The 16,332-nt window shown below is 38.7% G+C and overlaps 1 protein-coding gene and 1 long non-coding RNA gene across 5 annotated transcripts in view; both read right to left on the minus strand.

Annotated features, from left to right (window-relative positions):
- Positions 1-5,812, minus strand: part of ttyh2 (tweety family member 2) — a 70,816-nt gene extending 65,004 nt beyond the window's left edge. For 3 of the 4 annotated variants that reach the window (XM_004556689.3, XM_004556688.3, XM_076887658.1), the window contains exon 1: positions 5,349-5,811. In XM_004556689.3, the coding sequence (XP_004556746.1) occupies positions 5,349-5,477 (129 nt within the window). In that variant the 5' untranslated portion in view covers positions 5,478-5,811. Of the gene's footprint in view, positions 1-5,348 lie in introns of all 4 variants that reach the window. The other variant, XM_076887657.1, reaches the window with a different exon arrangement.
- Positions 5,813-6,621: 809 nt separating this feature from the next.
- On the minus strand, positions 6,622-9,824 carry LOC101469753 (large ribosomal subunit protein eL38). The gene is made up of 5 exons (XR_191335.4): positions 9,733-9,824; positions 9,514-9,540; positions 8,832-8,892; positions 8,104-8,226; positions 6,622-6,695 (listed from the first exon to the last, which is right to left on the minus strand). It is a non-coding gene; the product is annotated as a large ribosomal subunit protein eL38 (long non-coding RNA).
- Positions 9,825-16,332: the final 6,508 nt, after the last annotated feature.

Here is a 16,332-nt window from a genome sequence, read left to right on the forward strand (position 1 = left end):
ATATCACTCTGAGCAATATGATAAAAGCCTTCAACAGGAGACTGTCTGAGGTGGTTATTACAGGATGTGTCAATTTGTCTCAGACAAAAAGAGAAAAAAAGTCTATTTTCCTGTGCAGGAAACAGACAAAAGTTTTTTTTTAACCATCCTTAATTGTGTAAATGTTTAGAACAAGAGCAAAGAAGACAAACATCTACCCTAAAATACAAAAGCTTCCCTGAACTCTTTGTACCGTAACAGGCAGAACACCACATGAGACTAGTAGCTAACTGTCAACAGTAAAGAACATGGCAGATTTCCTGCAGCGGCTGCATACATTTTTCAACACATTTCTGTGCTTGACTGAGCGTACACGAGCATAAATCCACATTCTTCCCAGTAATTACTGTTACTGAACAGCTGATAAGAGGAAAATATTTAATTTTCACAAAAAAAACACGAACATGCTGCCTGTGTCTTCCCAGAGTCTCATGACCAACTCAAAATTGGTTCAAGTAATGCCTGAGTTAATTACTTTGATAATCAGCCTGCTTTTCTTTTGATGTACAGTACTTCGCCAACACCTTGAACCACCCCTCATTTCTTTATATTTTTCTTCCAAGGAGTCTAAATGTCTTGTAATGTTTTAAAGTCATCTTGAGCAATAGCTCTCCAGGTTTTGTGAAGGTCTTTCAAAGTTTTTCTTTGGATGTTGGCTGGTTTTTCACAGATTTTCAGACCACTCCTTGTACCTGACCATCTTCAGAGGAATTATTATTATTATTGTTGTTTATTTGTGTGCTAACACTGATCTTAACTCAGATCTATGAATCACTTAAGCATAAAAACACACCTAACTCCGGGGAAGAACCAATGCTGTGTCTAAATATAACAGGCAACTTAGCAACCAACCAACAAATGTCAAAGATAATAGTTGGACTGGCATGAAAAGTATATTTGCACCAACAACACCAACAATGAGCTGAATTAGCTGAAGATGAACAGCACCTGAAAGTCATGGAATGCGAGTACTACAATCCTGATCACATTTTGATCCACCATGCAACAGCATCTGGAAAGTATCTGAATGCTAACAGCTTCATTCTTCACCATTACAAACACACTGCCAGAGCAGTAAAAGCATATCTGGGCAGAAAATCACACATTACAACTCTATCAGTCATGGATTGGCCTCCTCAGAGCCCAGACTTCAACATTATCGAAGCAGTGTGGGATCATCTTGACAGAGAACCAAACAAGAGGCGGCAAAAAACCCAAGAAGAGCTTTAAACATCTTTAACAAATCCTTGAGAACTATGAAGACTAATTAAAGCTTGTAAGATTGTCAGATTGTGCTGAAGAATAAATGTGATCCTACGAAATATCCACTGTCATAGAATTGTACAAACTCGATTTTTGTCTTATATTCTGTATTTCCACACATTGGCATATGTTTCAACAAATCACTGCACCTATTCCCCATTCTACTCGCAAAATATAAAGAAATTACGGATGGCTCAAGACTTTTGCGCAGAGCTGTAAACTGTACAGTAACCAATCTGCCTACATTTTATTTGTTTGTTGTTTTATTTTAATTTGCATAATAAGAGAGTTCTGTCTCCCAGTCGGCTGCACTAGCCAGTAATGCACAATTACACTCCCACATTGTCAGCAGAACATTAAAAATACACCCACAACAGAATGGCTTCCACCTTGGCTCAAGATTTTTGCACAGTACAGTAAGTGCCAGTGCAAATGTAGGACTACCTAAACATATATATTAAAAACTTCAAGTAAACAAAAGCACAAATGACTATTGCTCTGAAAACTCTGATTTTAGTATTTAGTATTACATTCTATCATCACACTATATGGGTTTTAGTGACTCTGGCTGCTTAAAAGGGAGGAGAGTACATTGGTGGGATGACTGGAGCATGTGATCCAGTGATCCATGTGATCTGTACCAGTAATTTATTTGGCATAAATATGTTTATGTTTGATTCACAAAGCAGGAAATGAAGAAAAGAAAGGAGAAGTCAGATAGACTAGGACCTTCTGACCTACACATAACATCTGGCTCAACACACACACATACATTCAAAAATACAGGAACAAAAAAAATTAGGCCTCCAACTCTGTCCTACTTTTGGGTAAGCCTTTCCAGTTTTTTGCCCTCTTTATATCCCACAGGCCTTGGGACAGGAAGAGCAGAGAAATCCATTTTCTACATCAGACACTGGCTGAGAAAGACTGAGCAAATTGCTGAGCAGATCAGCAGTTTGTCTCTCAAGCCTGTGCATGCCCAAAACAAACATAAGTGATGGATGTCAGTTGCTCACGAGGTCAGCATGCTTAAAATGAATGCTAGCTGGACTGACGAGAAGAAAAAAAAAAAAGTTCAACAATCACGCCCACTCCATGCAGTAATTGACCAATTGAGTGCAGGTCTGAAAGTAGGCCCTGGGAGCAAGGTTTAAACACTTTTGCCTTTAAAGCAGTCACTCAACGGATCCTCTGCATAGTTTTCAAGCCTACTCAACCCTCAACTCTGCAGCACTAGATGAGATTTTCCAAAATATCTCAGTAAAATAAAAAAGAATAGCTTGATTAAGGTCAGAAGACAGAAATTAGAGGCACTCCAGGCAGATGATTCAGCTTACAGACATTCCTTTACTGACAACAGCAGTAGTAGATTCCTACCACACACACACACACACACATACACACACACACACACACAGATAAAGAACAATGAAATATAGCATCGCCTCACATCCCTTCACATTCCCTGGCCCGAAGCCAGGGCGGGACTTCACCAGGATTGCCCACGGTACAACTAACCAATTACAAATCCTCTGACAAAGCATGTGGTCTGCTTTAAGAAGCATGGCTCAGCTGCTCAATGCTACCCCATCTACAACAGAAAATGTCAACTCAGCAACTCGTTAACAAAAGAATCAACTCACCACCACATAACTCAATTAAAGTGTAATTTTTATCCCATTAAACTATTAAATGCTGTAAAAGTATCAACTGCAACGCACTAAATCACCCCAGATATCACAGTGTACTGTAGTTTTATAAAACAGGACAGTATAAGTTAATTCACAGTTTTTACTGTGTCGCAGTGCTGACCACGTTAATACATTATACTTCACTAGCAACCTTAACACTCTTCCTAAATACTATAAGCATAATTCACAGCTTGGCGACTATTCAGGACACCCAAGATCCATGTTATCAGTGTTATTCTCAGTAACTCATTAATTGATTACATGCACAGCACATGAGCATGGCTTCTAATTCAGGCAAAACAGGGGGTGGTGGTGTGAATTAAGCTCAACAGCTCATAAAGGAAAAGGAATATAATGCCCTAAGTAGCCTGGCATATGCCTGAAATTGCATCATTTGCTGTGGTGCTTTACAGTACATTGTTTTACATGTTGAGACCATTAAAGCCTCGACAATAGAAAGCAGGAGCATGGTTTAGTCAGATAGAGTGTGGTGGGAGAAAGAAGATTCGCAAAGAACAAGTAAGGTTGGTGGATGCAGTGGTGGGGATTTCCTACCCCAGACTGACTGACTGCCTGTGGCTGACAGTATTCTCAATGGGAATTGCTTTTCACCTGCTGAGACTCACCACCTTCTCTTCCTGCACCCCGTGGCTCCGGCTGTATTTCCACAATGCAATCGAGGGCAGCACAGGGCAGCATGAGGAAAAAAGGCAATCTGCCTCTCTTTGCCTCATTTGGAGTCTTCCTCAACATGAGTGAAAAAATAGATTCTATATCTTGCAAAGACAGAATGCATCAAAACCAAAATGAATGCAATGGTATCAGTGAATATGTTGTCCAGTATTTCCTGGGGTCTCTCCTTTTCTATTGTTAAAGTCCTGAAAGGCTTAAGCACAGGGACTCAACACATCATGAAGAGTTTTTTTTAGGCTTGATTCTTCTATTGATACTTTTCCAACAGAAAAGGAGAGGCCCTAAGTTGCTTCCTATCTGTGCTGATAGGTAACTGTTGACAATATCAGCGTTATAGTTATAGTACAGAGGGGGTCCCCCTTGGGTCTGAGGGATGGGAATGTCATCAAGTGAATGAAACACCCACCAAAAGCATCACAAGGTGGAAAAATAGCCTTGCTCTTATTGTCCCCACTTAGTTAGAATAAGTAAGGCTCCCCCCCCCCCCCCCCCCCCCCCCCCTTCTATCTCTGTTTTTGATCACCCCCAACTGAAGAGGTGCTATGACTAAAATCCTCCTTTAAATTCCAGGAAACTTGTGATCATGTGTTAACACAGAAATAAGAAGGAAATATGAATCATAGCCACATTAAATCTGGCGTGACTAGTATTGGCTTATGAAAGAATGCACCCATTTGCGATTCACTAATGCTGACTATGTGATAATGACTCCCACTTGCCTTATTTCACTGCTGAAATTAAACGCTTGAAAATCATTATAAGGCTCTGACTGTCTCAGACACCTGAACTCACTCTGGAGACCAGTGTGCTAGGATGCTGCAGCGATGAACTTAAATGCCATCACTTCTCAGGATGACTACTTGCACTGACAGAGGCAGAACTGTAACCTTGAATAATGAAACATTCATGGAACATGACATGTGTTCACAAGCAGGTCATTAGTCATCCAAAAGTTGATCCCAACCCTCTTCAGTGCTGTGTGAAATGGTCCTGTCACCACCTCTGGAGTTGGATGCGAATCACTTTGACTCCCACGGGTGATCTATGCCAGCATTATCCCACAAGGGTGCTTCCTCTCTCTGTCTCTCCAGCACACACAGATAAAAGATTAGCTCATTTTAAAAGCTGCAACAGTCGACCCAAGCAGTGTTTGGGAGATGTCCTGTGCTGCGTTTTCTCTTTCTAAGGTTTTCTGAAGTAATGATGATGATGATGCTTTGTTAGTGTGTTTGCTGAAGAGCAATCGCTGCTTTCAGAACGATGACTGCAATTACAATACATAAACAGCATTTTGAGTTGGTTCTCATGTCAATGGCAAAGTAAAGATGCTTCAGTGTGATTTCAGTGGAGCTGACTAGGTTACGTGCAGGGACATTATGGCCCACTTTTGTCATCAATAATACAATGCAGTGTGACTCTTCAGGGTAGCAGAGGGAATAGTGATAGCAAACAGCCCACAACTGATTCTAGTGAAACAACAGCAATATCAGAAAAAATGATCATACTGTGGGTTGGTTTTGGGACAATGTGTTAAAATAGTATTATAAACTCTTTATTAAGTGTCATTGCAGAAACCTACAGACATATTATGCCCCAGTTTTTAAGCGTCTATAACTAGGCTTCTGGTAAAGAGCCATATGTCCCATATCCCTCTCCACTGACCTGCTGGTAGTTCTCATCTTCAGGCTGGAAGGTCTTATCAATGGGCTGAAACCTCAGATTGATATGAGGAAAATTGTGAAGCCAGTAAGTCCACCACGGCGCAATGTAATCCACACGATCCGAAGACATCACTGCCCGGAGAAAAAGTTAGGCTTCAGCCTAAATTAGCCTCTCAGTAGTAAAGCAGGCAGTTTTTTCCGCTGCCGGATATTTTAATCAAGTCGCACATTAAACAAAGGCAACGATAAAAGCATGCTCGGTTGTGGAAACACGCTCGACCACACATGAGAGGTGGGGAAAGTCCTGCAAAGGTAAAAGTGTGTTTGCAAAGTGAGCTCCGGTTAAGATTTTTCCCGAGAAAGACCAATAATCACTCTGCGTCCATGTTTCCGTTCCTGTGGACCCACAGATACTATCCGACCGACAGCTGCTCCACACAAACAGCAGACAACACAGTCAGCAGCGTGAACGCGCACTTATAGTAGGCGCAGGACACCAGGGGGTGAGGGGGCGTGCACATTCGCTTTCGTAAATGGTTTCGGAACATTAGTCTGGCAGCATACATCATAAGTACAACTAATTAATTAAATACACAAAGTCAGTTTATTGTAACATCAGCTACATCGATTTTTTTTTAATTATTAACGGCCCCTTTATTCTCTGGTAAATAAGCAACAGCGGTGCCACCTAGTGTTCAATTAAGCCAATTACACAACATGCAGCCCGTGAGAACAGCTGGTGGGTCATTTTTAAAGTGGCTTATATTAACATTTTGTATACTTGTATTTTCTGGTGTACTTCAGCTACAGATGCAGCAAATTTAGATGCTAAAATAATATTTGCTGTATTCATGAGCAGGTTACTTATATTTATTTATGAAACTTTGATGTAATTAAACTAAGTGGAATTGAGCCAGATTCAGCCCAGCTGTCAAATAGCTGTGCTGGTTATATGACTTTATCACTTTAAATGTTTCCAAAATTAATTTTATAGCCATTAAAATTTACAAGTTTACATTTTCTGGGTAAAAATCTTGTATATAGATGTAGTGTGGCTATATGTTGATGCAGACATTGTAACCAAGCAGTCAGTGAAAACCTCTACAAAGATGAAGCTGAAGAAAACAATCAACATCTACAAAGGATGCATTTTATTATTTCGCCCCAAATTGTGCTATAAAGTCATTGCCGCTCATTTCAGATCAAATGCTCCAATGTCCATGTCACACTTGTGGATTATGGTATAACAACACAACAAATCACAGAAGCCAAAGTGATTTTTTCCCCCAGTTTTTTATTACAATTATCTGTACATCACGGATTTACTTCAGCTCCTTCACAGCCAGACCTGTAGAGAAAGAAAGACAAAAGATTAGAAATATTCAGATACACACTTTCTAAAACACAACTGGGAAAATACATTTGAGGCATCACATGATTAAAGTAGTAAGGAGTATTTATATTTTCATCAAAATTTCTCCACTTGCACCAGGTATCACATCTGACCTTTACAGGGAAAGTTATTAACAATTATCATACCGGCAGTATTAAGAAGACGGCAGACTGCCATCAACACGAGTGACAGCAAACTGCAAAGAACCAGTTAATGTGGATCTGCTCTTTGAAGAGCATGAATGTCTCTGTGGCGATTAGAATTTAATTCAGGGTTGTTGGGGTTTTTTTTTTTAATACAAAGAGCTTGCGATTCAATGCCAGTTTCAGTCCTACCAGCTACAGCATGACGTGTTACAGAAAATCAGAGGATAAAATGATAGCTCATTATAATTTAAAGTATCACAATTTTTAAAGAAATAATTCTTCAAAAAAAAAAAACTAATCTAAACCCTGATATGCAGCAGAAAATTGATGATATTATTAATTTTAAAATGAATTAATTTGTCTAAAAATGGCTCCTCTGCCATTATGAGGCAAACTTCTTAGCTTACACTATGGTGCAATTCCACCATACACAGACTTTTAGGCACTAACTGCAATGTCTAGACAGGCTGCAATCAAATATGAAAACATTTGAAAACCAACCAGATATCAGAGCAAAGGAACACAACATAAACTGGGAAAGCTCTGCTGTAGCAATCAATTTCTTTGGTTCTTTTTATTATGAGACTTTTTTTTTCCCCCAGTATTGCACTATTAACCCTCGCAATTCGGGGCACTTAAGTATCAGGACCTTCTGTTCTACACATTGTAAACAGAGAATCTGCAGCTGTGCTTTACACACTGAAAAGTCCAGGTCATTTTCCACGAGAACCAGATATCATTAATACATGTGCACACAGACTTTTTAAACGCTAAAGATTCCAGACATTTGTTTATGAAATTAACTACGTTTTATACGTTTCCTTGCAAATATGATAAAGCAGACAACTACTGTGGGCCAATAAAAGCACTAAAGTCCCAGAATATCAAAAAACTTAACTGTATTTTTATGAATGTTCTTCAAAAAGGGTTTATTTTTTAACACTGCAGCCAAGAGAAACAAACCATTAACAATCACTGAACCATGTCTCAATAAGTAAGTTAACTTAAAGGGATGCACCAGCATTAAAAATCTTCAACCCAAAGGTGGCCCAAAACTGTACAGAGTAGTATATGTGCACATATCTTTAAATCAGTGCGATAAAAAGTTTCGTCTGAGTCATTTTAATTCAAAGCCCTTAAATCTACTTGATAAAAATCAAGAGCACATTTTCCAGAAAGCTGTGTTCACTTTACATGCCACCTCTCTTATTACTCACCTGGGGGCAGGGACTGTTTGAGCTTCTCAGCCTTCTCCTTGTCTGTGATGACCAGGGTGTACAGGTACCTGCTGCAGCGCACCTTGAACTTAACATTGTCCTTGTTCTTCTTGATCTTTACGGCTAAAGGAGGAAAGACAAAGCTGTGTTAGCGCCGAGTCTCTTCAAAAGTAAACTCAAACATAATTATTTCTCAAGTCAAACAAACACTAATAGGTGAGAGCTTTAGTTTAATACTTTCCTCTACTGGATCTGCTAATAAAAACAGCATTCTGAACACGTGTTTTTTCATGCCTCAAAAATAGGCTTGTGGGAGGTGACTACATATGTAAGTATGAATGGTCTGTATATTAAATAGCCTAAGACAACACAGAATAACTGCCACAAGCCTGCCAATTACTAAATACTTTTAGTAAGTTTCACCACAATTTATTATTTATCAAAGCCATGGTGATTTTGCTTTGGGGGAAGACCAAAATCTCGCTGAAGAGCACTTTAATTTAGAGGTAACTACATGATAGATGCCCCCCCCAAAAAAAAAATATTTCTAGAGGTTCAAATTTCTTTTTCAACACATTCACTGGACTTTAAAAGGTGCATTTCAATTTACAATGTTAGCATAGAGCTGTCTGTGGCAAGCTGTCACCCACATATCTACCTATTCTTTGGCAAGAAGATTAAATTTCTAGTTGTTAAACATCAAAATGTGATGCCTGTGTGCCTCTTACACTTAGCATCCTTCCTCCTGGCTGTCAGCAGGAAATCTTTGATTTCTTCTATCTTGCGAGGCTACAAATAAACAGAAAAAATGATCAGTCAGGCAGAGCATCAAACTTCACATGCTGATAATGAATCGCTAACGAGTGTTAGTGGACCGGTGGAACTGAGGTTCCCGTTATAAAGTCGAAACCTAGCACTTGGTCCATCATTATTCTCGCAAGAGTGTAAATGCATCACGGGCACATCAGCCTGAGATGTTTGGACTTCTTGCTGTTAGCAAAAAACTCTTTTGGTAGGATGTTGCTAATTGTCAGGCACCCTGTGGCTAACGCAGACCAAGTCTAAGCTGTAGTACTGTAGAAAAGACGCAACTATGATTTTAGTGCCTTAAGCTACTTTCAAGACATTCACTTCTAATTAAAGTAACAAAAACAACAACAACAAAACAATTTCTTATAGGTATTGACTCATGTGTCATTCCTCAACAAACTGCAGCCGGGTGGCCCAGCTTAGCCCCTGAGCGGCATTTTGCTAATGCTAATAGCCAGTGCTAACTACTTTTACAACAACTACCGACTATTAACTGAACTGTAAACACATTCTAAGTAACAACATACACGTATACATGACATACCACCTTATTAAGCACAAATAAGCAACTAACAGATTAAAATGAGATGCAATCCTTACCATGCTGCCGTGTCAGCGGACTGGAGGCTGCGGAAGAGAAAGATCGAGTCAGCTATACAGACGATAATCAATGTACTAAAAATAAAATTTCAATCTAATCTTCTACCAACAGAATGAAATAATTATATTTTAGCAAAAGTTGGGTTCGAAATGTTGCTGACAAAGAGGATGGATGATGATTAAAATAGTTATTGTGTTTGTGGTGCAACATGAACTCACTCAGTCGGCCAGAGAGGGGATGAAAAAGGGGCGGGACTTCCGGTTGAAAACGCATTTATATGTCACTACGGCAACTACCGAGGGCCAAGACGAAAAGCGAATCGAATATTGATACAGGAGCCCAGTTTTGCCGAAATTTAAAAGCGTTTGTGTGCCGCATAAATCCCCAAATCGTGTTTTATAGACTTTATTACCATATATTGAATAGTAAACTTAATATAACCCAGCCAAGCATATACTGGTGAATGACAAAAAAAAATGTATGTATATGTCTTTATTTCCCAATAACAAAACAATTGCCAATTTCTTTTTCCAGCAGGACTTTGCATCTGCCCACAATGACAAAGCTGCTACTAAATACTGGCCATGATATTACTCGGCTTGATTGGCCAGGTAACTCGCCTGAATTAAAACTCATAGAGGCTCTATGGGTTATTGTCAAGAAAGCTGAAGGTCGCAAAGTAACTGTTGGTTTTATTAGCCAGGAAAGGGAATTGAATGTACCAAAAATGAAAAAAAAAATGGCAAAAAACCACCATACCTCAAACAGGTTTCCAATGCAAGAGTATAAATAAGCTTATAAAACTGCATGTACATAAAATTTAATATATCCTCTAATAATTCACTGTTGTAGTGTGCACAATTCATTTAAGCCTGGTGAATGTCAGTGATTTGTTGCCTATGACACAGAACCACAATATGAATTTATTAATTTGCTGCTCAACTGCACACAGATTATACACATTAGACCTTTTCATGAATACAACATGCATCACACAGGACATAATGTGCTGAGAATTCCTCACAGGCCAGTAAAGCGGATTATGTATGAAGGTTATTTCTCACCCTCTGTGTGACCCTTTTGTTATCCTGCAGATCACACACTGTGTTTCACTGCGCACTTTCAGCCAAGTATGAATAAGCTTTGATGGATGCACTACAGCGTGCCTCTGAATAGAAACACTGGCTAGGACCAGTGTGTGGAAGAAATTATGTTTGCGCTGCCAGAAAAAAGCCATATCTCCAAGATGTGGACATGATCACACTAGGTCTCCTCTGCAGACCTGAGACTGACCTAGAACATGCATTGTGTTTATCACTTCAGGAGCAGAATCATGTTGTAATGGTCATGCATTCATTTCTACTAATTATGTAAAGTGAACCTGAAATTAATTCAGTTAAATGCTGTGGATATATTTCCACATAATTAGCATAAAGGTAAAGTGTTAGTAAAGCAGGAAAGACACTGGGCTGCAAACAGGATTTTGAAATTGAGTTCTAAAATGAAAAATCCCAAAATAAAAATACAGAATCGATGTTTATTTAAGTTTAATCTCCCTAGAAGTTGCCAGGGATTTTTTCTGTACCTAAAAATGTATTTTCCACCTGTAATAGTGGTCAACCCTTTATTCAATACATTTGAGATTAGAGAAAAATTGTGAACACAGTGATCCAGTCAAGTGTCAAGAAAAATCTTTCTTGTGTATCAGTTAAAAAAGCCCCAAAACAACCCCTTTCCTTTTCTACTGAGCAGCTCGAAGCCCCTCAGTCACACCAAAGAAAGCTGCAATCCACTACCCTGCATAAATGTTAAATGTTCAATAACTTCTCAACACTGCTAGGAATATAACTTACAAACATTCATGGGAAAATAAATCGAATCAAACTCAGTATTTTTTTTCTTCTTTTGTCCAAAATGACATAGAAATAGAAACTTCAATGGTCTGAATTTACCTTGTTTACTATATGGACAAATATCAAGCAGAAAAGGACAGAATTTCCCGGCCATATACCGTATCACTGAGCTGATTCAAAAGTCAGCCATCACTTCATAACTTCCATTCAGAGTCTTTACTGTATAGACATATGTTTTCATAAGTGACACTTCCATAAACTGGATTTTACCAAGCAAAAGAAATAATTGTATAACTCAAAATGCAAGGGTGAAAAAAAACTTCATACGTTTTTTTCTCTCTCTGTTTTTTTTTTCAATAAAGATGCATTCACACATGCAGCAAGTCGCGTCAGAGCCCCAGATTTATCTAACAGTTCAAGGTCAGGCAGACTGTGGGTGAGGAAATATTGCTGTCTATAACGGGAGATGATAAGGAACCAAATAAGACTGTATTTAATCCAATTAGAGATTTCCTTTCACTACTGAAATAGTTTGCGCGCTTCAAATTGAGTTGTGAACTGTGAATGTTCTGCCTCTGTCTATCTGTTCATCTGTTCTAATACGTCTTTCTAGCCCTTTCTCTCATTCTCATCTTAAACCGTAGATACAGAGAAGCCGTTAACCCGGAGGTCATTTTTAAAGCAAGTAGGCAACAGGCATTATATCCTCTTGTATGGCTGAGTTTTTCAAACTCAGTTCAGGGCCAAGCATTGCGAGGGAACTGAATGTTTCTTTTGAGAAGGGTGGGAAGAATTACATGTATAATACAATTTGTTTCCTGAAAAACTGCTGTGTTGGGCTTTTGTATTATACGCTCTGGCAGGTATTTCTTTGGTTTCAGACTTACACTAAATTTAAAAAAAAAAAAAGAGGGAGAGAGAGCAAAAAAGTAAAAGATTTGCTTGAGACATCTTTGAAACTGCACACATTACAACCAACCTGCTGACTTATGAGTTCAATTATCTTTTGCACTCAAGACAGATAAACCCAATGGGTACCAGAATAATAAGCCTTTAAGTATATAAATGGTTCACAGTGAAGAAATTCCCATCTATTATCCTTACAACCTGACAAAAATGATTCCATGTATTTCTACAGCAGTAGAGCATAGTTAATGAGCCAATCCTGCGATGGTGAGGTGTGAAACACATTTCTGCTCAGTGGGTGTCAATTTACTTTACCTTCTTGTGTTCAAGGCAGTGTTTGGCTTTGTAATTTATTATGCATGTACTTTGTTTCAGAGGAAATGGTAGTGGCAACATACTCCAGCAGTACATATTTCCCATAGTTGTCTTACCTGGAGGTGAGTTCATAAGTGGGCTGAACTGTATTCAAGTTTAAAATGTGCACAAGCCAAGGATATTTGGTCAGTGATGCTTGAGTGACACCTCAGTCTGTTTCCATTGCTCTGACTTGGTGTTAATTCATAAAGACAGGAAACACCTCATCGGCCGTTTTTAATTAACCTACTATATACCTGTCTGCCCGTGTTCACAGGCCATATCCACCCAGATACTCGATCAGCGCTTGCACTATTGGAGACGTTTCACTCAGGGTTTAAAAATTTCACGAGTCTCTTGTCAGTCAAAGTTGGAGATGAAGTGCAGTTTGTTTTAGCAAGTGTTTTTAGTGAGGGGGCTCAGTGACTCTGCAGCAGATACTGGTTAGAGAACTACACGGACACTACACAGTACAAGCTTTGTCCCACATCTGTGTTGTTTTGTGTACTTGTTTGTAGTCCCAAACCATTTTTCCACAGTGAAAAAGGAACTAAAAACAGTTTATCTCAGCAAGGATTTCTACTCCTTGCTGCTGACAAGATAATACACCATATTTTTTTTTCAACTGACAGCCAGTCACTCTGCTCCTTGGGAAGCTGAGGAGATGTAAGAGTACAAGACTCATTCTGTAGCTTCAGTAAAATGATGTCCGTGCCATTCACAGGAAAGATCATAAAAAAGGTGTCCTTGTTGAGGAACTGGTGTATAGAAAATATGAAAGGTGATACACAGATGGACAAAGTGTAGTTTGTCTTGTTATACATTGTACCATTAATGCTTTAGTTTAAATAGCATTACACTTTAGTGGACAAGACTCAGAAAAGACCAAAAAAACTTAGTGATCAGGAAACATTTCATGCTTTACGTGTGCTGCATAAAAATGTGTTCGCAGATAAACTAATTCTTAATTAGACCTGATATGAACCTGATTATTATAACTCTTCATCTTTATTTATTTCATGTTTAATTTTTCAACTGAAATTACTGTAATTTAAACCTTTTTTTTCCTGCTTTATCTGTTATTATGCGGACACATTTGTTTCATCTTTGTTAAATATTATTTCAATTTCTTTCTTCTCTCTCGACTTGCTCATGAACAATGAAAATCAATAGACTTATCTGGGATTTGTATGCTCTAAAAAGCACCGACAGCATCAATTACGCATTATTTCTCAGCTGCCATCTCTGATGTAACACGCACGTCATGCATCATCATTTCAAAATAATAATAAGTTCTTTATAAAAGAGAATAAAGTTGATGAAATAAAGTTTGAGGCGCCTAAACTGAATATTAACGCCGTACGTTTATAATATTTCTTTATATTGTGACTGCATTTTATCAAAGCCTATGTGCCAGTGTGCATGTCCTATTTGGTATTTATTTAATTTTCATCACAACCTCTGTTGTTATTTCTTTTTTTTTCCCATCCCTGTTGAATGTCCGCTTGTGTAAGGGGTGGATGTAATAGTGTAAGGTTACGTAGGGAGGATCAGCTCATCCACAGAGATTACAACAAATGACCATGCCTGGTTTAGCTAAAGCTCTTTTGCACCGGTATGATCTTTATTCCATTTGCTTGCACAGCAACAAACATGATCCCCTGTGCCAAGCCGCTTGTAGAAACTCAGCTTGACTCTAAATGCTGATTTTTTTCCATTCCCCAGTTGCAGTTCTGGGTTTCTTACAATAGGGGGCAGCCAGTAGTTGATAATGTCGAGTTGATCAGCATCTCATCCTCAACATTAGGAGACGCTGTGTATTAAGGTATTGCCTCCAATGGTCTTCAGTTCTCTGTATAAGGGAGAGATTGCAAAGGTTAATGTTAATTCTTTTCATTTTCTCCTTTTATTATGCATGAATACAAATTCATTTAATTATATAAGACGTCAAATGAATCAAAGTTACCTTTAGACATCCTTACAATCTTCTGCAACATAAGACAATCGTCAAGCACAGCTGAGGGCACTGCTTATTAACACATCACGCTTTAATTGTGCCTCATGATATGATATCCTTATACCTTCCCCCAAATCTTTGGCAATGTGAATTTTTATTTGCCTTTTTCATAACTTGTGCTCGCACAAATTACTATCTCACCTTAGAAAGATGGATTCAGATATTCTGCTTGGGGCAAGTGTTAATTTATTTACACAGCAGTGTGAATTTCGGAATTCATTCTGCACTGAAAACCCATTTGAAGTCTTTTTTTCCCCCTTTTTGGACACACCTTGGTATTAAAATAGTTCCCCGAAACTATAATCCCCTTTTTGTGTAAAGGCAGTTATTGGAATAAAAATGTGTACCCTCAGGCTGACGGATAATCATACTTTGTAACTATGCGCTGGCTTATTAAAAAGGCAAAGTGGGGTTACAAGAAAAAGAAATGATCTTAGCTCAGAGATCCTTTTTAACTGTAACAGACACGTAAAGGGTAGATGATGGAATTTCAGGAGCTTCACCGCAGACATTGTAGGTAATGAAACACATCATTTCTGCCCGCAGGCCTGTAAGCGCGACAGCAGAAGGAGCTCTACCTGAGAGCTAATGAGTAATGCAGCAGTGGATTCTGTTATTAATCACATTTTGATCTACTGTATGGATGAGAGGCAACGAAAGATTACCTGAAATAGTTTACTGAACCATTATTATTGAATTTACTTTGATCATCAAGTCAGCAGAAGGTTTTAAATGCACATTTCTCATGGATGCACTGGGAAATAGTACAAAAGTGGCAGCATACCAGCAGACCTTTATTTTTTAAATTTGATTTAAGACATAGACAAAGATGTTACTCATTGTAGGAAACCAACCACAGTGATAATATGCAATAAAATACAAAGGCTGAGAACTTAATGTGATATTAAACTTGGTGTTGCTGTCATTCAAGTTATATTTAAATACTTCTGACATTATAGATGCAAGAACAGACTACTTTAAAATCCTCTCTACCACCCTGGTTTCTCTAATCTCCCTGATTATTGATCGATATTGATCCCTTTTCCGGTAGCCTTATCACAGGCAAACTCAAAGTACGTCTGCAGATGAAGTAAGATTATTAGAGAGTCTGAAGGTTTACCTTGACAGAATTGCTATGTGGATGTGCTTAGACTTGTCAGAGTAGCCAGAAACTGTTGAGAAAGTTTACCGCAAAGTTCTCATTTATCATGTTGAAAGACCAATGTGTCAGTGCTAAATGGCAGTCCAAGAAATCAGTGTGGCTTTTTGTCATGACTCCCTGCCATTCGGGTCTGCTCAATCAGAAAACCAGGACACAGGAAAGAATAGTGAGGAAGAGGAAGAAGAAAAACTCACTGTGCATGTCACAGAATTGGCCTGCAAGTAAGCGTATTTAGCAGATTAAAACGATGTCCAACTCAATCATAAGAATAACCTTGACATTGAAGGTTGCAGTGGATATTTTGCAGGGAGAAAAACAACAAGAAATATTTGTTAGAAAGCACATATACTCTATACAGATAGAGATGTTTCATCTATGCAACACGGTCCATGAAGTCATCAATCCCACTCGATACCCTAGGGCCTCTCTTCCACTTCTTCCGTTGTGCAAGGCCTCGGGCAAGGCAAACAAACATGACCACCATCCATGTGAATTATGCTGAGAGAAATCGTGACTGTGAATGATG

This window comes from Maylandia zebra, linkage group LG8 (assembly GCF_041146795.1).
Source record: "Maylandia zebra isolate NMK-2024a linkage group LG8, Mzebra_GT3a, whole genome shotgun sequence".
Lineage (NCBI taxonomy): Eukaryota > Metazoa > Chordata > Actinopteri > Cichliformes > Cichlidae > Maylandia > Maylandia zebra.